Source organism: Chanos chanos, chromosome 3, assembly GCF_902362185.1.
Source record: "Chanos chanos chromosome 3, fChaCha1.1, whole genome shotgun sequence".
Lineage (NCBI taxonomy): Eukaryota > Metazoa > Chordata > Actinopteri > Gonorynchiformes > Chanidae > Chanos > Chanos chanos.
Window position 1 is genome coordinate 23845757 of NC_044497.1, and position 23527 is coordinate 23869283.

At 41.2% G+C, this 23527-nt stretch overlaps 1 protein-coding gene across 1 annotated transcript; it reads left to right on the forward strand.

Moving 5' to 3' along the window:
- The first annotated feature begins 1065 nt into the window (after positions 1-1065).
- csrnp2 (cysteine-serine-rich nuclear protein 2) lies at positions 1066-10283 on the forward strand. The gene is made up of 5 exons (XM_030769884.1): positions 1066-1087; positions 7285-7446; positions 7833-8095; positions 8862-9158; positions 9344-10283. Exons 2-5 carry the CDS (start codon positions 7290-7292, stop codon positions 10226-10228), a joined length of 1602 nt encoding a protein of 533 aa, XP_030625744.1. The 5' UTR covers positions 1066-1087; positions 7285-7289; the 3' UTR covers positions 10229-10283.
- Positions 10284-23527: the final 13244 nt, after the last annotated feature.

Below are 23527 nucleotides of genomic sequence, written 5' to 3' on the forward strand. Positions count from 1 at the left end.
GATCAGGTTGGATGTGGTTATGCTGTCTGTCATAGTGGTGTTATGTATGATGCTTTGGCTGTGAGGCTAACAATGATGCGGCCTGGCTCTCTGGCCATATGAAGTCCTTTTTATGGTCAGTGAACTCTAAATTTCTTCCCTTAGCTCACTGAGACTAAAGCAGAATAGCACTGCTGCAGGAAATCAAACCTCAGATGTACCACTGACCACAGAGGCTGAGATGACGTGTGCGTGTGTGCGTGCGTGCGTGTGTGTGTATGTACTTTACACAGATCTTCTGTTTGATATCTTAATCTTAGATGGGCTTTTTAGTTTGCTAGTAAGACACTGAATCCCTCGTATATCATAGACTGTTAAAAACGTGTTAAATTGCCTTGATCCTTTATGTGTATCTGTGGCTGCTCATGCCCAGGACATCTTGCTGTTGGTTAATGACTAAGGGAATCCATTCCCTGGATGTAGTCATACTGATTTGTTCTCTCAGACAGCACAGTAAACACACACAGAATGGCAGACGACCTGATACCCAACTGTTTTTTTTTTTGTTTGTTTGTTTGTTTGGGTTTTTTTTAATATATATATTATTTCAAAGCTCATTATAGTCTTATGCTTTTTTTTAAGCTCTCTCTCTCTCTCTCATGTTCTTTTTTTTTTTTTTTAAACAAATTAAGGTTTTGAGAGGGAGAATAAATTGCATTTTGTTTATTTCTGTGTGTAACCTGTTTTTAACAGTGTTTTTTTTTTTTTTTTGATGATTGTAAGCATAACGTAAAGCTGTTTGTTGGCTTTCGTTTTTTGGGTATGACCACTTTGAAAATACTAACACGTTCGATGGGTCATTGTGCTAAAACTGCATGAGAAAAGTTAGTGTTGGTTAGTTGAGCTAGATGCTTAAAAAACTGGATGGAAAAGGACATTGGGATGCTGTCATGTCTTTTCCCATTTTCCATGTCATTGCAACGATTAAAACAACTTGCCCATAAAGAACCCTCATTTCTGTTTGTTTGTCAATATCACCGCTACTGCTCTGGGCTCAAAGTAAATCTCTCAGTTAATCACATTTATCTCTAAAGCACTGACAAGCAAGGTTAGGCGGCAAGAAAAGCATTTTGGTATGTCTAATTTTAAGTCTCAGCAGTGACCCAGTTTGACAGCATTAACAATGCAACATGACCAGTTTTCTGTGATTATCGGTTCATGATATAGACATTAAATGAAATACATTTTAATGTGCAGTATAACCCGAATCCGAGGTGTCTGTGTTAGAGTTGGTGAATCCCTAGCGATTAATGACCTCTTAGGCAAGGACATTTTTGGTTTGGTTCTGACCCTGAACAGGGTTAGCATGACAACTGACTTTGTTTACTGAAGTAAGACAGAAAACCAGAAACAAGCCTTGATATTCCTCTGTCACCTTCCCTGAAGTACAGTAAAAATGTTCAAGAAGCAGCCTGTCAAAACAGTCAGCAGTGCTCTAACATTGTCTCCATCACTTGCTTAATATTGTTTTCAATACACAGTGTAGTATACACAGTGACTTCTGAGCTGTGAGCTGTGTAACCAAGACCTCTTCGTATTAAGCTAATCATGCAGTGCTGGTAAACAAAACAGTGTTGGGACTATGAAGGCTACGATATTACTGTTTCAGAGGAACAGGAACTTCTATTTTTGGAGAGGTTCCAAGAGGGTGAGGACAAAATTAGGCAGAACACATAAAAAATAAGCGTATCCAGCCATGTTTATTAAAAAGACCAATGCTTGGTTTTACAGATTTTATTTTGAACAAAACAAGGTTACTTTGTTAATGTTTTGCCCACGTAGGATGTGACCAAAAAAGACCAGGCCTTAGCCAAGCTTAACTAAGTAAATGTGTAACGATAACAGTGAAGTGTGCCCCATAGTTCATATTTTGGATGTAGTCATGTTTTTGATTGCAGAACTATTTAAAAAAAAAAAAAAAAAAAAAGCAGTGCGGAAACTGCAAATTTTGCTATTTAAAATGTTGGTGACCTACAACGCGAACAAAGAGCTCATTTGAACTACATTTCCCAGCTAACGCCACTATGGCATGTCTGTGATGTCACGGCGAGTATATATTGGCAGTCTGTAGCATTCCTTACTCTATTGTTACATTGTAACAATCAGGGGTAGAAAAGAGGGCCGCAGGGACCTCAGCCTGAATAAAACCGAAAAGGTTTTACGTTTTGGCAGGACATTCGAAATCGAAGATTAAAATGTCGATTCGCTTTAAGGCTGAAAACTACAACGCAGATTAAACCGCCCTCCAAAAGAAAAAACGAACAAGAAAGCTTAGCCGCTTGTTCTTCCATACAGGTATTTCAAAGGATCTAGCTGAGAAGATAAGGCATGGTTGTGCAGTTATCTCCTATTGTCAGGTGTATTTTTGTCAACAAATGTCACGGAGTTTTAATTTACGTGAATGAGGTCCTTGTCCCCCCACGTCTGCCCCGATTTTCCATTTGCAGCGAATCGCTGTAATGTTCAGTTGTTGTTCACATTGCTAATACATAGTAAGCTATAGCTATTAACCATCCGTATTTCATCAGATTTTATTTGGCTCATAAAATTTGATGTTAGACGACGACTACAAGTATCGCAATTAATGCTTAGCTGATCAACCCCGTCTACGGCTCCTCAACTGATGGTACCATTCACCACGGGGCAAAATCGCTTTTGTCTGTCATCTGATAACCTTGAGGAACTCGACTGAAAAATACCATCTCCAAAGGAAAATATAATATACATAAAAACGCAACCCTAGTCAAGGCAAGAGCACGAACATCGCCGGTCAGAGCCTCCATTTCTTCCCAAGGTAAGGCGTTTGGCAGGTTTTGTGTTTCACATTAGCTCGATTTTTTCTCGTAGCTTAGCCTATGTGAAAATGAGTACAGTAGCCTATTTCAGTTGTTAAGAGACCGGCTACCGCTGTATGTTACCAGTTTTTGATGTTCCAAATAGTATCGGCCTTAGCACCAGTTCGGGTTCTCTCAATCTTTTTATGGTTCACTGTATTGGCAAGTGGATACCTCAAATAATTGTGTAGGATACATGCCACCATGTTAGACTGGGGGTTATTTTTCATCTGCCGACTATTTTTCATCTGTTCCAAATTGGACTACAATGTCGATTGCAAATAAGTGATGAGTGAACGGTGTGAAAATAAAAATTGCAAAGGTTTGCAAATACAAATTGAAGGTTTGCAAATAAAACATCTCCCTTAAAAAGAATTGTGCTGAAATGGGTTTGGTTTAGTTCAGAGTCCCTCTGTGCCTAGCCCAGTGTAAAAAGACTCTTGTCAGCCCCATATTCCATTACTTCCTGAGTGTGTTTAGTCCACCCCACTTAGGGCAGAGGATTTTTGTCAGTTTCTTTCGTGGTGTTACTCTGTCGGTGTCCAGCTAAGCTTGGCACACATCATCTGAGACACATATGGTACACTGACCACTCCAGCTCCTGTGTGATGTGGTTATCTAGGGCTTATTGGCAAACAGTACTGTTCCATTCAAGGGTTTTTTTTTTTTTTTTCCTCCATCACAGTCCTGGCTATAGTGAAAGAGCAGCTCGTAGTGGTTTATATTGAGGTTACTGTGTCCATTTATGTCAGCATAACTTAAGTGTGGCCAGTGTATATGTTGGGTCCGGAGAATGGTACTCTCACATATTAATAGAGGCTTATGCCTTACTGGGCCAGTGAGGAATTAAAGCTACGGTGCTATGGTGTGGCTCCAGCCTGCATTATCAATACTGGGGAAAAATACAAATGCTCACATACACACACACACACACACACACACACACAATATATATATATATATATATATATATATATATATATATATGTGTGTGTGCACATGCACATATCTATGTGAATGTATGTAACATACTGTAAAAATGTGTTCACAGATCCCTGAGTGTGACTTTCTGGCCCATTTGCTCAAGATATATAGATAAGATATATAGCCTATGCACTGTGTGGTGTGGGTGGGATTTAATAATTCCTTTACAGGGCAGAACAGGCATATCTGTTCAGGGTGACCCACATTGCTCATGCTCTGACTGGTCGACTAATCCTACACACAGCTGGGGTTACTGATGTTAACACGTGCATGCCTCTCCACTGTACCCATTCTAATGTGTGACCTACTGCTCCTGCCTCTCATAGTCCAGCGTGAGGATGTTACTCTAATGACCAGTACTGAATTTCAGATGAAACAGCAACACTGCAGTGATGCAGGACTTAGGAGGCGTTTGGAGATGTTTTAACATCTCCAGGCACTGAAAGCATGCGAAAGAGAATCTTAAAACAGTCTGCATTAACGGGACCACCAAAGTCCCTGTCTGAGCTACAGTCAAGATCTCACTCCGTGTCCAGGCTCCTGTGTTAACTGTCAAATGCTTAAGCGTTCTCATTCTTGAGTGGATTTGAGTAGTTTTTTTTTTTTTTCATAATACACAGACCATTTGTGTGTTAAAATATGAATTAAAAATTGTGCCAGTTGCAGGGTTGAGTGCTGAATTGCATTAGCCTGAATCTAATAGCTCAAAGCTCCCAAGACAAGGAGACAACCTTATCATTCTCGACCATGTCCTTCCCATTTATTAACTGTTCCTCTCAGCCAAAGGGCAATCAACAACTGGCCAGAGAATTTTTTTGGTGACCCTTTAGTGCCCTAAATGTGTTTGGATGTAAATGATATTTTATTTCTAGAATTTAATAGGGCTAGAGGGATTGTCTGTCCCTCTGTCTTATGAGTCAAGTCTGAGTTTCTGTATGCATGCACGTGGTACTCCCTCTGGTGTGCGTTAATGTTTCCCTGGACTTGAAAACTCATAGAAGATTGGATTGTGAGATTGAATCATCAAATATTTTGAGAACTGACATGTAGTGAAATGCTATGGTTAAAAGGCAAGAATTTTCTTAAACTGCAGATGAACCTTTCTGACAACACAGATGAAGGTAATTGTGGGTTAATTTGCCAGTTGATTGTAGCAGATAGAAAGTAACTGCTGTCAGCCATAGCTATGAAAAGAGAGAAGAGCTCAGTGTTGTATCTTCTCTTTTTGTGTTATACCCTTGAGAAGGTGGAAGGCCAGTGCTTTCCCTATTTAATACAGTTCTCCTTCCAGACTGGGTCATTGATGACTAAAACGTTTTCAACATTATATGTTACATCACAAGGCGAGCTCTTCTGATTAGGCTAAATATGGAATAATACATTGTTTTTTGGCATTTTCTGAGAAAAGGATTAAGCCTACCCAGGAAGACTTCTTGTCATTCAAAATGCACTGTTATCTGGGACAAATTCTATTATTTGTCAGAGAAACCAATTCTGCATGAAGGTTTTAGCAGCTGTCTTTTCTACATACACCATGACACTTACATGTTACTTGTTAATGACATGTGAATTAGGGCAAGTGTAATGTTGTTTTTATTGTGCCTCACTGGCTGAATAAAATAAAATGTACAGTTGTTGGAAATGCTGCAGAACTGCTGTTTTTTTTGCTTTCACTTGTTTCCATGGATACAGTTCATGTGTGTGCAGGTGGACTTCTATACATTTGACATTTTTTGATTTTGCAAAATCAGTGAATGAGACAATCTGCAGTGATTTCTTCTGAAAAGATGTAAAATAGTAAAAGCAAGTTGTTTTCTTCAGCTAGTTAAAATGTCCTTCTAAGCAACTTGTAACACTTCCATTTGAAAAATGAAATAATAAGTTAATACATAAATTAATCACAGTCAGAGTGCTTTGCAGTGCATGCTTCTATCCTTATAAAGATAAAAAGAATCCCATTTCTAATCAAATTCATTAAGTCAAACTCATTAAGCAGGTCTGAGAACTGAATGAGATCCGTTCTGGAGTCCTTTGACTCCCATTTCGTTTTGATGTCACAGTGCTCTCTAAAAACAGACTGTTTGCTCTGCTTCATTTTACCATTTTTTCCAGAAGCAGATTCTAAAAACATCTGACTATTCATGTAAGACCACTGAAATTGTTAGGACAGTCAGGCAGGCAGCAGCTCCGTGCTGTACTCACAAACACACAAGGTCTGACGGGGGTCTGATCAAACTTGTCCTGACCTCGTTTGACCCCCTTAGTTTGTCCACAGCAGTCTGTTGGTAAACAGAAAAGCCCAGTTGTTTGAAAGGGTTTTGCTGCTGTTGGTTTATTTGTGAGAAGAAAGACGCAGGTTGAGAGAAAATACAGTTCCTGTAAGGCCATTGCTATAAACTGTGCTTTTCCAGTTGCCATGGTGACGTTTGCCGACCTGATGGTTTCTGAGCAGGATTGTCATGCTAGACTGAAAGGAGAGAGAGAGAGAGAGAGCGTGATGAGGCAGGATTACAGATGAAGGAGGAATAAACCTGAGGTTATGACACCTTATATGGAGTTTAGTGTAAGACTTTAATGCCAGATAAATTTGCAGTGGAGGGGATTGCATTGTTGGGACATGTTCTTTAGTCTTTGGAAGAAAATGGAAGCTTTCTTTCATTTCTAAATACAGTACAGTTCTGCTCTCTTTGACACAGTTTTGATTTTCCACGAGTACTTGCTTACATTTCAGTTAAAAAAAATCTGTTGCTGGTGCAGCTCTTGGATTTTCCAGGTAATATAAACCAACACAAGGAACACATTTTAAAGACAATGTTTTGTGGCATGTTAAATCCTCCCCTAAAAGAACAATAATGAGTCTTTGAACAAAAGGACATTGTTATGCTAGCCTTCCCTGTTTGTAGCTTTTTGAGTCATCACTCACTCTTTTGGCTTTATGTCTAATGTCATATTTATAAATCCCAACTGGAAGGTTATGCATCATAGCCTAAAGGAGGATATTTCCAGTAGGATATGTTTAGAATCTTCCACTGCAGGGCCAGGCCAAAATAGACACCTAGCTTAGCTTCAGTTCAAAGACATTAATTTCATGACTTGGCCCCAGCAGTGGCACCGATTTGTCATGAGAAAGGCTGGGCTTCTCTCTGACGCTGGCTGAGCAGAGCAGAGTTACCTACTGACTGCTCCTGCTGATGTGTTAGTATATCTCAATGACATCTGTTTATTTCCAATGCATATTTGTAGATGTACATCACACAGTACTGGATATGGGTTGTTGTGGAGCCTGGGTGGAATGCTTTGTTTGACTTGACTTTGGTTTGTGCTTTAACTTGTAGGCTACATCTCCCTCACGCAGCTACGTGACCGTGTCTGTCTGTCAATCTGACAAAGCAAGCTTGTACATCATCCCTGTGTTTTAGACTCTGAGTTTCCATGGAGACAGTGTCGAGTCTCGGCCTGAAGCGAAGATTTGAGGAGGTGGACAGCGGCTCGCCGTACTCCACGCCCAAGGACTCAGACGATGACATCTCCAGTAGTGACAGCGCTGATAGCTGCGACAGCTTGAATGCTCCTTCCAGCTCCCTCACACGTAAGATCACTCTCACAGGTCCCTAAAAGACACCTTCAGTAAGATACCACAATGACTCAGGGGTTACACCAACATGGCTTAATGAGAGAGCCAGTAGTTCTTGTTAATGACAGCCAGTAGTTCAGAGCTGAAGAGATTGTGATAACGAATAACAATATAATTCAATATAATAAATAATGATTCTGATTTGAATCCATGAAATGAAGCATGTGGTCATAATACCTTCTCTTAAAGAGTATAGCTAAATATTGGACTTTAATCTGTAGATGTTTTTCTCTCAGCAGGTTGCTGTAAGGATAAGAACTTGAAATCCATCAAAATATCACATTCATACAGCCAAAAATATGCTATGGTTAAAACGCTTTCTCTGACCTGTGTCTTTTCAGCCACCTCCATCCTCAGACGACATAAACCTTCGCCCGGTCGTAAGCGGGTGCGCTTCGATGCCGTGACGGTTTATTACTTTTCCCGCCGCCAAGGTTTCACCAGTGTGCCCAGCCAGGGTGGCAGCTCTCTGGGTATGGCCCGTCGTCACTGTGCCATACGCCACTACACCTTAGGGGAGTTTGCCCGTGAACAGGAGAGCAGCCACCGCCACATACTCCGCCAACACTTACGTCAAGAGAAGCTCAATGCTCGCAAACTGAAGGTGAGAAATGTCTGGACTTATATTTGCCATTATGTAGTCAGGACATACTGAATCTCCTGTATTTTGCCTGGAAATGGTTTGTCTCGACTGGGGTTTCGCCAGGTCCTGACTGTGATGCTGTAACCTCAACATTTCCATGTCCAGACATTGATGAAGGACAGAGCAGTCACAGTTTGGAAAAATATCAGATACATACATCTACTTCATATTAGAAAACCAAGCAAGTATCAGATTAGGTCTGCGACTGGAGGTAGCAGTCAGAGGTGTTTTGAATCCATGATTCACTGTATGATTTTTTTTTTTTTTTTTTTAGAATATGAGTAGAAGCCTGTGTAATCTGCTCCTCCTTGAGGATGACTCTCTACCCTTGAACTAGGATTTGTTTGCCTGATTTAATTATCCACCAGGGGAAGACCATTATAAATGACGGACTGGAAGAAAATTTTCATAACATTTTAATGTTATGCAGTATGCACATTAGTAATTAAACAGCTAACAATAAAAATATACAACATAGTTAACTGGCAGAATGAGCCATCCGCAGTCTTGGCACTGACATACTTTAGAGAGAAAATGGAGGGTGTCTGACTATTGCGTCACTCTTTGTCAGAGATTAATAAAGTTTTAGTGGCCATTTTACGGGGTATGTTTTTTTCTCTGTGGAGGACAGTTCACCTGTTTCCCATGTAAAGAGTTTGCCTGTCAAAGCTCTTAACATTTGAGCTACTAAAAAATTAATCTGTGGGATGAAATCTGTGTAAACCAGCTGACCCGAAATGGGACAGTTGAGTGTGCGCAGGCTGACCTCTTGACCCTGGATGACGTCTCGGATGAGGACCTGGATGTGGAGGGGGTGGAGGTGGACGACTGCTTCTTCTTGCAGCCTTTACCCACCAAGAGGCGGAGGCAGCTTCTGCGGGCCTCAGGCATTGCCCGCATTGACGCCCGCGAGAAAGCCGAGCTGCGAGCCATCCGGCTGTCTCGCGAGGAATGTGGCTGCGACTGCCGATTCTACTGCGATCCACGCAACTGTGGGTGCAGCCAGGCCGGTATCAAGTGCCAGGTGAGACCTCGGCATGTGAAAACAAGAGGGTAGAGCCTACGGCATGTGTGTTTATGTGAACATATGCTAACCTGATTGCTTCCTCTTCTTCAATATAAGAGCCTTTTTTTAGCACCTGCTGCCAAAAATTTCAAAATTCATTCTCTCTTTACGCTATTTTGTGTTTCTCTTCTCTTCTTCGACAGGTGGACAGAATGTTCTTCCCCTGCGGCTGCTCGCGGGATGGCTGTGGCAATGCTGCTGGGCGAATTGAGTTTAACCCGCTGCGTGTTCGCACACATTACTTGCACACCATCATGAAGCTGGACTTGGAGAAGAGGAGACTGCATGCGGCGCGGCATGGAGACGACTCCGGAGAAGATCCTGAGCTCTCTCTCTCCTCCCTGAACTCAGACGTGGATGTGGAGGTGGTGGAGGCCCAGGCTGCCCAGGACCTCCTGCTGGAGCAGTGCGATAGCCTGGAGCATGAGAACGAGACTGCCGTGCTCCACCTCCAGAGCGCTGAGGAGCGGGAGAGGAGGAGGGAGCAGGAGGAGCAGGAGCAAGAGGAGGTGACAGCAACGCAGGCAGGTGGGGCAAACGAACCAACTCTTTGCCTCCTCCAGGAGCACCTTACGGGCCAGGCAGAGGTGGAGGGCATGGAGGAAGTCCTTCTCCAGGAGGCTTTCCCTGCTGGAGCCACCCTGCTCTGCATCACTGAGAACCAGGAGAATGAGGAGACTGAGCACCAGTCGCCGCAGCAGCCGTGCCTGCTCAAAGACCAGGCCTCTGTGCTCTACTATCAAATAGGCCACATGGAGACAGGGGCATTTGAGACACTGCCTGAGGTGGAAGAAGAAGAAAGTCAAGGAAAAGGTGAAGGAAAGACAGAGAGTGACAGGCTTGAAGAAGCAACCTGCAGGCAGGATCTCATTAAAAGTACATCCACTGAGGTGGTTCCATACCCAGAGAAGGGAGAGGGGGGCAAGGGAGAGGAGCTGACCTCAGAGCAGGCTCCCTCTGAAGGCCAGTGCCAGGAGAGCAGTGTGGGGCTAGACGGAAGGGCAATACAGCTGTCCACGGAAGTCTAAGGGAAAGCACTTGAGCAGATATTTTGCACATGGTTTTCATTAAAGTTCAAGGGTGGAAATGAATAGTAGTAATGTCAGTTGTTTAACTATGGTGAAGATACATTTCAAGAAAAAAAGACAAAAAACAAAAAGATAAAGTAAAACAGTTACTGTCATTAGAATCTGTTTTTAACTGGAGACAAGCATGCACATTACCGCCAGGGTAAGTTATATTAGAAAATACAGAAATTAAGTTGTTAGGATTTTTTGTTGTTGTTTCCCAGTGCAGTATCATAGTCAGATATTGCTGGAAAATGTGGCCTTCATGTCGTGGAGCGTAAGGTTTTGAGGATGAGCCAGTTCTTCTCTGGTTTGAGCTCCCCGTTAGGTAGCTAACGAGATGTCAGGCTAAGCTGTAGGTCAATGCTAACGCTTTTGAGTTTTGTGCGTAAAGGGAGGTTTTGTTCACGGCAAAATGAAAACTCAAGGGTGAAGCCAATTTGGAACCTCTGGTAGCATCCCTCTGTATGTAGACCTAATAATCCTGGGAATACTTGGTTTTCATGTACTGTAAAAATGTATGTTAAGAGCTAGTGGGACGTTGAAGGTGCTGCTTGTCCTGGAGGTTTTCTCATCGAAAAACTTGATTTTATTTTAACTGATTTATGTTTTGGTGAGAGTGACGTGATGGTGTAATTAGTTTGCATAACTAATTATTTGCTTTAATCCCTCTGCCATCCTTCACCTCATCATTTTACTCCATACTTGCTATGGTTTGGCCTCATTTAATGAGTAACTGCAATTTAAAGCACAGTTGTGGGAGCGACTGTAGGCTTGCCAACTGTATTCATTGGGCTTCTGGAAATGCTTTGATGTCTTTTACTAAATTAAAGCATATTGTGCATCTCAGTTGCACACCAAGCCTCTAAAGTAGACCAAGCCACACCAAGTAGAAAACAAAACAGACAAAATAAACGTTTTATTTAAAAGAGATCATCGCGCTGTAGCCGTGGTATCTAGAATAATATCCCTGATATGCTTGAGTAGGCAGTAAAGCTTCACGTGTGCAGTAAAGCTTGCTTTGGGATACTATAAATTACATCTACAGTTTGTACATGGACGCTGTCTGTAAGACTGCCTCTTAATTGCTTGGCATCAAACTGCTGTCAGACGTACGGCCTTTGTTAGCCTGATTTGAATATTTTTTTGAAAACGATAACAGTGCCGTAGCTGTTGGTTATGACATAATTGCTAATACTTTCATTCAAGACAAACATTATCGCCTTGAAATGAATGGCAGAATCCATTTTAATACAGACATGATTTTATGATAAAGTTTTGTTTTAACTCTCGTTACATCAACAGCTGCAACATCCATTTTTATATAGTGTTACAGTTTTCTTACCTGCTTAATGTCACAGTTTAATAATAATGGAATGAACATAATTTGAGTGATCAATTGAAAGAGAAGCCCTCTGACTCAGTATCGAATTTTGTGATTTTGCTAAATTCTCTGATCGTGAAATGACTAAAGCATGCGCTCACTGGCCAGATTATCAGGTACAACTATTTGGTGCTGGATCACATCCCTCGTTAGTGTCCAGATCGATATGAATTCCTGAATTCTGTGGGATATGGTTTCTGCAGAGTGTTCCATCATGCAGTTTCAAAGGATTGGACAGTGGTGTATCCATGATGTGAATAGCTTGTCCCAAAGATGCTTTGTTTGCTTGAGGTGTGGAGACTGCATTTGCCAAGCAAAGTGAACTGACCGCCATGATCCTGGAACCAGTCTGAGATGACACGTGCTGTGTGATGTGGTGCACTCTCTTGTTGAAAGTTTCCAAGTGATGAAGGGTAAACAATAGTCATGAGGGGATGCACCTGGTCAGTAACAATGTTTGGTTACGTTGTGATGATCCAGTGTTGCACGGTTATTATCAAAGGACTTAGGGACCTGTGCCAAGAAAACATTCCCCTCAACAGTTCACTACTGCTGCACGCATGATTGGTTTATACTAGGCAGGATGCATGCATGGACTTATGCTGCTGGTGCCCACCCCTGCCTCTGCCATCAGAATGATTTATGGGAAATCTGTGTTTGCTGGGCCATGTGACATTTTCCCATAATTATCCTGCTGGCATGTTTTCATATCAAGGATTAAACATGGTGTAGCTGTATTTTGCTATAGCTATAGGTTGTCCTGCTGAGGTGCCGTTTGGTTCATCACTGTGTTGTTTTGCTGTTTTTTGTTTGGGTGGAGCCATCCTTCCTCAGATGTCTCAGAATTAGGCTGTTTTTAGCCACAGTGCTGCTGCTGACTGGATGTGGATGTGTGCTTTGTTTGTGTCACCGCCCTCAGTAAACTGTAGGCTGTGTCATGCATGAAAAGCACTGGAGAGCATCTGTTTCACAGATAATGGAAACAGTGCACCTGTCATCAACCATCATGCTAAGCTCAAAGTCACGTGGGTCTCTCATCGTGTTTAGTCAGAACAATAACTGGATCCATCAATACTGCCTGCGTTGTACAGCAGACAGGGCCCCGTGACTCAGTCAGGAGTGATCCATTTTTATGAATGAGGTGGTGTACCTAATAAACTGGCCACTGAGTGTCTAGACTGTCACTTTGTCATGTGTGGTTGGAAGTGTGCATGCTCTGCATTAATTAAGGAGTGATTGTGTACTGAACCCAAAGTATGTGTGAGTGTGTGGTCAAAAAGGTGCTTGACTTCTTTTTTTTCTTTCTTTCTTTCTTTCTTTCTTTCTTTTTTCTTTCTTTTTTACATTTTGTCTTAAGTTTACACGTTTATAATGGTTTTATCATGTTAGAAAAAAAAAACAAAAAAACAAAAAGCTTGAGTTTAACACTTGAGAGTGTCGTGTGGTGTGGATGGAAAATGTAGGCGGTGAGTGGGTGGCTCTTATAGATTGTCAGATAAAGTGCTCCATTTCAGCTCAGTAAACACTCCGAGCTGTATGTCTGTTTGCAAAATATATCTTACTCATATTAGTTAAGCCCCCCCATTTATATTTTGTATCATTATTATTATTATTATTATTATTATTATTATTATTATTATTATTATTGGTTTAGACCCAGTCTCATGTGTGTGAGATGTGAGAATGGGCTGTTGTAATGTTATATTACATTGCAGTGACCCCTACAGTACCATTTCGTTGGAGCAATCCAGAGAGACCCCCAAAACTTCCATAACTGTCACCCTCTACACCAACAGCTTATCATGTGTTTTGTGTGTGTTTTTTTTTTCTACAATGTGTAGTAAAGTTTGAGGTGATAACTGCAATAAGTATTGCACTGCGAGTGGCGAAACTGAGAGAGGACTGAATTATTGTTTTGTACTGTCATTTGTTTGGAACTGCAGATGGTCAGATCTGTACTCTCCCCACTGGTTGTTACTGTGTGTTGTCTTTGTATACCGATTGATGTAAGAGTGCTGACTCCTTGTGCAAATGACTTTTTTTGTCTGTTTTAATTACTACACATTCCGCCACTATGACACTTTGTATTTGTAGCAACAAGAACCTGGACCATAGACACAATCAATGAGCAGTAGAAGACAAAGGGCCTGCCATGAACCAGAACGCAGTGCACAGGGAGTCTGATGTGTTTCTTGGCCTTCATTCATTGTCTTAATATAAATATATATGTATATATATATATATATATAAATATATATACCTATATGAAAAAAAGAACACTAGAGTTGCACCAAACCAGTGATGTCAAACCTCCTGATGGCTTTAAAGAGAAGGGTTATTGTGGCCTCTGGTGTATGTCACTGGCAGCCTGGCATGGATGTGGATCCTGAGCCATGTCTCTCTGCTGAATGTTTTTCCTTCTGCTGGAGCATCAATGCGCAGTGATAAAGATGTTTTCTTACTAAGCCCTCCTCTTTTAGTCTCAACAGGTTTGGAACCACTGCACTAAATGAAATCCAACCCATTTTCTGATTGCCTTGGACAGAGAGAGAGAGAGAGAGAGAGAGTGTGTGTGTGTGTGTGTGTGTACGCTTGTGTGCGTGTTTGTGGTGCTTGATTTAAAAAAAAAAAAAAAGACAACTGAGGTTGGAATTCAAAGCTGCAAGAGTGACTCTTACATGAACTGTTGCCTGAAGAAAGAGATGAAAACAAAAATTTTATATGAAAATGTAAGCAAAAAAATAAATTTCAAAATGAAATGTTTTTCATGGTGTCCTTTATTCAGTCCCTGTGAGTCAGGTCTTGAATTAGTAGTTCTACTCTGCATTTCACCAGCTTGTCATAGATAAAGGTGTGTTTGTGAGAATGGCAGTAGTCTATGCTAATTATAGATTACTTTCTTCTCAAATGACTGTTGAACATTGAGTACAGTTAAATAATCAGTGACTGACTTGATGATGAAGGCCCATCCCAAAATCTCCATGACTCAACAAAACAAAACAAAAAACAACTTTGGAACAAAACAGTCACTTGACTTCAATTTGACAGCTACATGATAAAATGTAACTTTTGCTAAAAGAATGCCCCAAATGCCTCCCTTAGCCACGCAGTTAACAATCCCCAAACACGGTGATTGCAGTCGTGTTACAAAAGCAGATCAGCACAACTTTTAGAGCATTTTTATCTCCAAGACATTGGCTGTAAAATTGAATCACAGGTTCCCATGATACTGTGCAGCATGGTGAAGGATGCTAGCAGGGAGGGGTAGAATCAGCTGATGAGAGAGAGGGAAGTAATCAGAGCATTACACAGCATGACTCAGACGATTTGTATGATATCCTGGAAATGGCCACTAGAGGGCAGTGGTGACCTGTACATGTTAAAACTCAACAGGAGCTGGTACCAATGTTTTGTACTTGGGCTAATGTCCCATGAAAACTTTTACTGTGTTTCGCTGATTCACTTATTTCATTGAATATATTCGTATGAAATAAAGAAATTTTCTCTCTCATTGTTTCTCTTGTGTGGCAATATCCTGTCCACCTACCTTAAACAATTCTGACATTAACCACATGCTCTTACACGAACCAAACAATGTGTTTGGGCTTATTTGACTTCTGTGACCTCTAGGGGTCTCTTGTCACATGTCACACAGAATGTGTGTGATTTGTAGACAGCCCCACACTGGCAGACCCAAAGCTGAGAGTTAATTTATTGACATAAGACGCACGCTGTGAGCGCAACCATGACGAAGTACCTCTTTATGTTGTGTTTGCTCTTTTTCAAACATTTATCACATAAATTCATCAAAGCATATATATATATATATATATATATATATATATTTTTTTTTGTTTTGTTTTGTTTTGTTTTGTTCGAGGGCTTTAGATACACAGTACTGTTCACGTGCTGCATTCAAATTCAACATTCAGGCACACAAACCAACACTTCTCTGTGGAATTATTCAAAAAGAATATAGACATCCTTCCTGATTATTAGGGCAATGTGCCAGGCAACAGATAGCAGACACTAAAAAAGGACCCTCTTGTTCACATGAAACCATTGGTCAGCTTAAAAGCATTATAGAAAACTCATTGTAAAACTAACCATGTACATGCAACAGCGTGTTATCAGTTTTAGAATTCTTTTTTTCAGATATACTAGTGAGGGCCAGGGACTGTGCTAATCATACAAGGAATCCAAACAGGAACTCACTGTGTTTGTTAATAATAACACTGTCTGTTGGTGTGTCTGAGTAAAGCCATTCGCACAATGCTTCTTTCTGCATTGACAAATACAGAAAAATCCTGAAAATGAGAAACTCCTCCTAGTGTCATGCCATAATTAGGAATCTGCATGTTACTTTTCCACAAATGCCATTCATAAGTAGTTAATTATGTTAGAAGTGTCCCATAGTGACACATGACACATGGCCCTCATTCTGGAAAACAGTGATATTTTCCATTTCACTTGGATGACAGGAAGCTGCTTCCTGGGCAAAATGACAGTTTCTCCCCAGCCAAGACCTGGTGAGCACTGCTTTCCTGAGCTTCATCTTCACCAGTATCACTAAACACAACATGTTTTGTCAGGATGTAGTGATCATGAAGCCAAACGTGGAAAACTCCATGTGTTTCCATTATCAGGGGACGTGGTTCCATGGTAACCAAGAGCGATTTCCTCCTTTGTCACTTCTGAGACCAAAAAAAAATGCATTTCAGTGCTGAGTTAGAAATAGTGAGAATGAAACCTTTCATATAATCTGGAGCTAATACAACACAGCAGTTCAGGTCTATGACATGTTTCTCCTCTCGAACTGAAGTGCAGTTCAATGGAACAGAGCTCAGCTGCACCACATTTGTCATCTCTGGGATTTGATGCAGCTACGAGGGTGTGACGGCAAAGTTCTCTCTCTCTCTCTCTCTCTCTTTCTGTTTCAAGCCTCAAGTCAATAAGTCTCCCATACAGTTTATAGTGAAATGAAAGAAATGGAGTTCTCATTTAAGCATACTAGTCTTGCTGACAATACTATTAATATCACTGTGTAAATACATGTGGAGACTCATATTAACATGTTGGCCGGCTGTCTCCTCAATGTTCAGATGGCTTTAGTCCAAAATGGCTGCACGTTTTGGAACGTCCATATGTCTCACTGTTTCCCTTTCCTTCCAGTCATCTGTCCTGTACAATGATATCACGACAGCTTCTCAGGCCATGCTGGGGAATGTTCGGAGAAACAGGAATGTTACTCTTGCATGAGTCAGGATCCAGGGAACAATTGTGGCAGAGCTCCACTGTTACTGGTCCTGCGTCTCAACCGTTCACCTCTTCCTGTGTCTGGCCCTGCATTGTGTTACCTTCCCAAAGGCCGGAAGAGCCGAGCAAGCACAGATAGCGTTGGCTTTTAGTGACAAAGCACTTGTGATGATCTCAGGGAAACAGCTCTGTGTTACTGCACATGAAAACAACCTAGAGGCTCTGAACAATCGTGTCCTTCAGCAAACTGTGCCACGTCGGGAAAAAATACTGTACTGCTGAAATGTTAAAAAAAATCACTTTTTGATTATTGGTTGTCTGTTACACACCAGGGTGTGTGATAAATGTATGCTGTTTTTTTTAAAGTTGAGGGATATTTTAATGGAATAGCTTAATTTGTCTGAGTAGCTGGCGAATCGCTAAAACACTGATGAGACCACTATGCTAATGCTTCATGACCTTTCAAAGGAGCCAAACAACTTCTTTAAAAAATTCATCAATCATCCATAAACTATTTTTAAATAATAAAAAAAATTAAATAGAAATATATTTCTTGAATTTCTGGTTTTAAGTCCTCTTCCCTAAGTACAGATCATGAAAACCATTTTCCTTGATCGATTCAAAATAGTTGCCCAGGAGATGTAATACCAGCAAACCATTCATTACAGTGCCACTATGCCAAGTGGTACTGTAGTCTGATGAGGGGCTATCAGGAGTCCATATTACATAAGTGACTGAGTCTGCATTCATAATTAACAGTCTATTGGGCTACCACTAGGTTGTTTCACACTCTGTTTTCTTTGAAAACGCTCCCAGTCTTTCAACTCGATGAGGGATTCTCTAGAACATTCTGACTGCCTCATTCATGTCATTTCCTCTCCGTGCCTATGTGTAGTTCCAGGCCATAGACGTTGGAGCAGTTATTTCTGGTCTCTCCTTTTCCTCTCTGCCTTCAAAGACTGTGCCTGATTTCTTTTTTTCATGCTAATAGTTGCTGAAATGGCTACTGATTTGGTGAAAGCCCTTAATGAAGAAAAAACAAGTGATGAGAGAGAGAGGGGAGGAGGAAAGAGAACAGACTGAAGGGAAGGGGCAAACATTGAAATTAAGCTCAGCAAATTGGAGGGTGAGGGTTAATGTGGCATTTTTTATTTTTAGACTGTCATGTAAATTTAACAGCCCACAGTTCAGCAAAACAGTATACATGAGAAAATGCAGTTATCTTAAGAGCTGCGGTCATTCCGTGTGAATGAACTGTTCTATTTTAAAAACTGCTGATCAAGTGCTATGAAGCGTCTCTTTTCATGAAACACTCCACAATAAGTCAGAATTTCCTGCCAACTCAGAGCAAAACAGTATACAACTTACATATAGAAAACAGGGTTGACCTCTGCATTCATGATTAATTTCCACTCTGTTTAAAGTCAAGTTGCCTCGGGAGCCACTTTGTGTCACCTAATGTAATTCCACACTGTCGGGCAGCATAACTAGTGTTTATTTCAAACCTTCATAAAACACTTGAGATCATTCTTTCTTTTTAAAGTCAGTATTTTGACAGCTGATAAGATGGTCCTCATTCAACAGCACATTTTCTCAGGGCATGGCTTATCCATGGCTGTGCACCAGTTAGATGCTTTGCATATCATTTTAAGGGCACAGCACAAGGCCATAATCATGATCAATTTTAATATCCCCACGCCGCCTTGGATCTGTGTGTGAGAAGGTGAAATCCCTTGAGGCCTCACAGACTTCTGCTGCAGCAGGTTCTTCTGCTGTCTGTTTTAGATTTCCTTTGGTTTCATACACCTGTTCTTAAATCCACAGCACACTGACCTTCCAGAAGTGACCTGAGCTGGCTGGACTTTGCACGGACCTACTGAAAAGCTGATCACACAGCTGGTGTCTGACGTTGCATGCTGGTGGTGTGTCAGATCCATGGGCTTTTCAGAATAATTTTTTGATAATACTTCCCACATCAGTTGCCATATGGACCTAAAGCTACACTACAACTAGCCAGAATATTTTCTAACAGTGCTTTTAATGATTATGACTGTTTTCCATGGTGTTTTCATAACTTCACACACCATTGCAACATATCAATACCATTCACCACAACTCACATGATATTGACTGAACTGATATAGCATTGCCCATGATGATGGACTTTTATATTTAGTAACTACGAAAAACCAAGACAAAACAAGATGTAACAATAAAAAAAATTAAACCTAAGAGGAAATGATTCCTAATCCTCCAGGTCACTGCTAATCGGTCTGTTGTGGAGAGAGGGAGCAGTCAGCTAAGCATCATTAGGTTTTTTTTTTATTTCGTCTGATGGATTTAAACGGTACCATTCAATCCAGCTGCTCCAGGCCATTCTGCACCCCCTTCCCTACTTCTGCCTCACACTACTCACACACTGGATGATGCAACAAACGGCACAGCATAAAACTCCAATGCTTGAATTCAGACTAGTTTTAATGCCTCTCCAAAGAACTGACAGGGGACCATTTTGAAAGACTGAGAAGCAAGGAAAGATGTGGTAAAAAGTACTCTTTTATGGCTCTGCATAAGGATGAAATGTAAACTTGATGTATTGTGCTAGAAAAATGGCTGAAAGAGGCATTATTAATTCTGGCTCATTGTGTGTGTGTGTGTGTGTGTGTGCGTGTGCGTGTGCGTGTGCGTGTGCATGTATGCGTGTCTGTGCCTGTGCATGTGTGTGTGTGTGTGTGTGTTCAGACTGGTTTTGGTTTCTGTATTTACATAATCTTACTGTCAGAGATGCCATCTTCATCAAACATAAATAAATGACTGGACATGATTGGCTAGACCACTAGGAGCTTTTATTTTGTAAAACATACTTTGAAAAAGAAATAGAAAAAGTTTGTGGGTAACAAATATCTTAATCAAGTGATACACAAGTAAAATGGGTGAGAAAGGAAAAGCACAAACATTGCCATGACAGCTGAGAAAACAACAGAGAGAGGGAAGAATAGGCTGCTTGTTTTTCCCTGTGCTGCGTAATGAAAGAGCCTTCCCGAAGGGCCTTCACTCACTAACGTTAACCTGTTACAGCCTACAAACACAGGTTCACTCTGTGGTTACATTACCTATGTCACCTCAGGGGTTATCTCACAAGTACAGCAGCTTTCTCAGTTAGAACATTTAGTTTCTAATATGTTTTTAAACAATGTTGTGCTACATCCCTGGTCCTGTCTTTTTGTCATTTGGTAAAGAAACCGAGGGTTGTCAGCCTACGGTGATTAGATGGATTAAACAGTAATAGCTCAAAGAGGTTTATTTTTCTAATTCCTTTAGTCTCATTAATTCTATTCAAGGCACATTTGTGTTATGGATATGAGGTAGGGCTTATGTAGATTAAGATGTATTACCCAGGGTTAGACAGGGCCACACAGAGAGGAAATGAATGGTAAGTGACACTTCCCTTCCAAAATTTCATTTCACTCTCTAGAACATGATGGCTTAGGAAGCAGCTGCTCTCTCCAGCGTGTATTTCCGTATTTCACAGGCAGAGGAGGCTTATTCTTCCTTTACCAAGAATGAACACAATAAAACACATACCCTTATACATACATACACACACACACACACACGACAGGGATCATGACACATGAATCCCCGTAGCTTTTCAGTTACTTTTTAGCTGTGCTGTTGACATGTATGCATGAGAATCACTTGTTTGGTGGCCAATTACAGTGCGGTGCGTTAGTTGTTGTGAGAATTTATCAACATTAACCTTGGTACCTCAGAGTGAAAAACCAGATGACTTCAATTATGTCATCGAACCATGGGTAAAACAATATTCTACCAAAACAAGCTGAGGAAAGAAAGAAAGAAAGAAAGAAAGAAAGAGAGAAAGAAATCAAGAAAGAAAGAAAGAAAAAAGAAGCTAGACAAAGGCAGAACATGACAACACTGCCAAGCTATGCCGGAGGGGCCCTGTGCACAGCTGTGTATCAGCTGAAAAACACACGGAGCGTTGATTTCTCCTCCCTGTGGATACTGCCTTCATAAATTACACAGAGCTTCCCTAACAACCAAACAGGGACATTAGCATACAGGACATCTTGCATAGACTCTCTTTGTGTACTATTTGCAATGCCTTTTACTCTGAGCTCAGTGATAAACTGTATGAGGTCATCATAATTGACTGATGTGATCAGAAAGCCCCTGGAGCATAATCACGCGCAAACCATGCCAGTTTCTACATTTTAATAAAACCTAATACAGTCACCTCTGGTGGAAATGAATGCAGACAAACAGTAACATTGTGTAGACAAAATCAGATATGTGTAATGAGACCATATTAGACAAAATGGCTAAGTTTTGTGCTAAGAATAAGATATTTGTAATAAAATTTGTATTCTCAGATAAGACACAGTTTGTGTGTCTTGCTTTACTGAGAGGCCCAGGATTAGGAACAAAGGCACATGCAAACAGTCAACCTCTGGTCATTCAACCCTTAACAAATTAGCACTGATGCACCCCTCTCCTTTTTTGGTCTGTTGAACAGAGATTGTGACCAGGCTGTAGTTCCTAGGGGACTCACACCCATGATTATATCAGGTTCTCTCAGTTTAGGGAATTACTCTGCTAGCTCGGAGTGTTTCCTGCGCTTTGGTTGCTTTTGGAATGATGAATCATTTTTAACTGAAGTGTTAATTGTGAAGATGATCTGTAATTTTAGATTAATGTGACGGGAATTCTCTGAGTTATCTTTGTCTGATGACAATGTGTCTGTGAACAGAGCTTTTTCTCTAAACTAGTTAATATCCCTCATTTGATTCTTTTGGCTGCTGTGGTTAGAGTGTGTGGTTAGGAGTTTTCTATATGCAGAATTAGTCTTGTGCATTCTCCAACTGTTCTCTGGCTGTCTGTGTTTTATGAGCGGACACGGTGGATCTTCGGGTGGAAGGGCATGTCTGAGATGAATTGTGCACGCTGATGTAAACGGAAAACGATGCGGTGATGCGAACGGCAAGGGGAATGATGTCATCTCATTAATATCTTTGTATTAACTCAGAGCAGTGCGTGAGCGGCTGTGAAATCATAGGTCGTATAGATTGTGCAGTATGTAACGGAGAGGGAGTTGTTCACTGGCATACCAAAGCTGGGTCAGACTGGACTGTTCTCCTTCACAGATATGAGCAGTGCTGGGTTTTTGCTCTGTTGGTCTATCTTGCCTGTAATGTCGCCAGATGAAGGACGGGAAACTGGTCACAGGAGATGTTCCCAGGGTTGGGTATGGAGGCAGGAGGAGTCGTTAGATACTTGGCCATGGAAAATTATGTTAAACTATGGTAAATTATGGCCATGGTAGATACCAGATATGTACTGGATCCATGCACACAGACACACAGGATGAGTGATCCTTAAAAGAATATGTACAGCAAGAGAGCGATTGAAGAAGACAGCAGAGGGACAGAACTTGAGACCTGCTCTTTGTCTTTTTGACTGAACTAAGATGTAAAAAGCCCCAGTCCCCTCTTTTTACTGGCCTGACTATGTATCAGTTATCACTCGTGGGAGTATTTCTTTCCAGAGAGAGAGAGAGAGAGAGAGAGAGAGAGAGAGGAGATGAGGTGTTGAAAGAGGTGTGCGATTCCTCTGATCTTTTCGTGGGGCAGAGAGTGAGTGCTACCCAGGGTCATGCAAAAAGGCTTGATAGGTCAGAGGTCAGTTGGACTAGAGTCAGAGAGTGGAGGGAGGATGGAGTGTGAGCGTTGAAGAGAATGAGGAGGTTTGCATATCTTGTGACTGGAGCTTGCTCAGTACCAGGCCAGCATTTGACACTCCAAATATGCCTGAAATGAGAAAACAGATGATAACACTTCCCTTATCATCAAATACGGAAGAAACAGCACTGTAATCATGAGGAGAGGAAAAGAACAACTGAGTGGGTGAAAGACAAAAAACAGAGACTCAATCACTTCTTTTATGAGTGTTGTCCCCATAAAAACCCTATTCACAGGAGTACAGTGTAATCATTCAAAACGAGGAATTATGCCAGAGAGGATCCCGAGGAGTTGTGGGGTATATTTAGGGCTGACATATGGTGAACCGACCACTTCCTGTGAGCCCTTGAAAGGGAATTTGAACCCTGTGGGTCAAGAGGAAAGGAGGAATCTGTGAAGGAAGGAGGACTCCGTTTTTTGATGGGTGGTGTGAGACTGACGAGGAGTTGGAATTTTACATTAGAGGAGGAGAGGATGTGTGCTCCCTGTCTCAGTGTCATGTTCTGCTCTGAAACAGTGAGGCGAACGATCCTAAAACTATTGCTTGGAACAAGTGCCTTTTCTTGATTTGTTACCTTGGCAACCTCATTGTTATGCACAGTAACTTGTTGTGTAATTGTTGACATGATACTGGACATGCCTGAAAAAAGTGCTGGCAAACTTCAAAACTGAGCCCTGGAAAAACCTACTGTTGTGAACAAGGATGGTCCAATGAATGAGAATGTAGTGAATGCTTATTTACAAAAACCAGTATTTTCCAGGTACCAATTTGGTGTGCACTTTAGTATTGTTGTCTTAACAGATTAATGCTGAAACATCTAATTAAATAAATAAGTCAACAAAAGTGTGTGCCCACTGAAA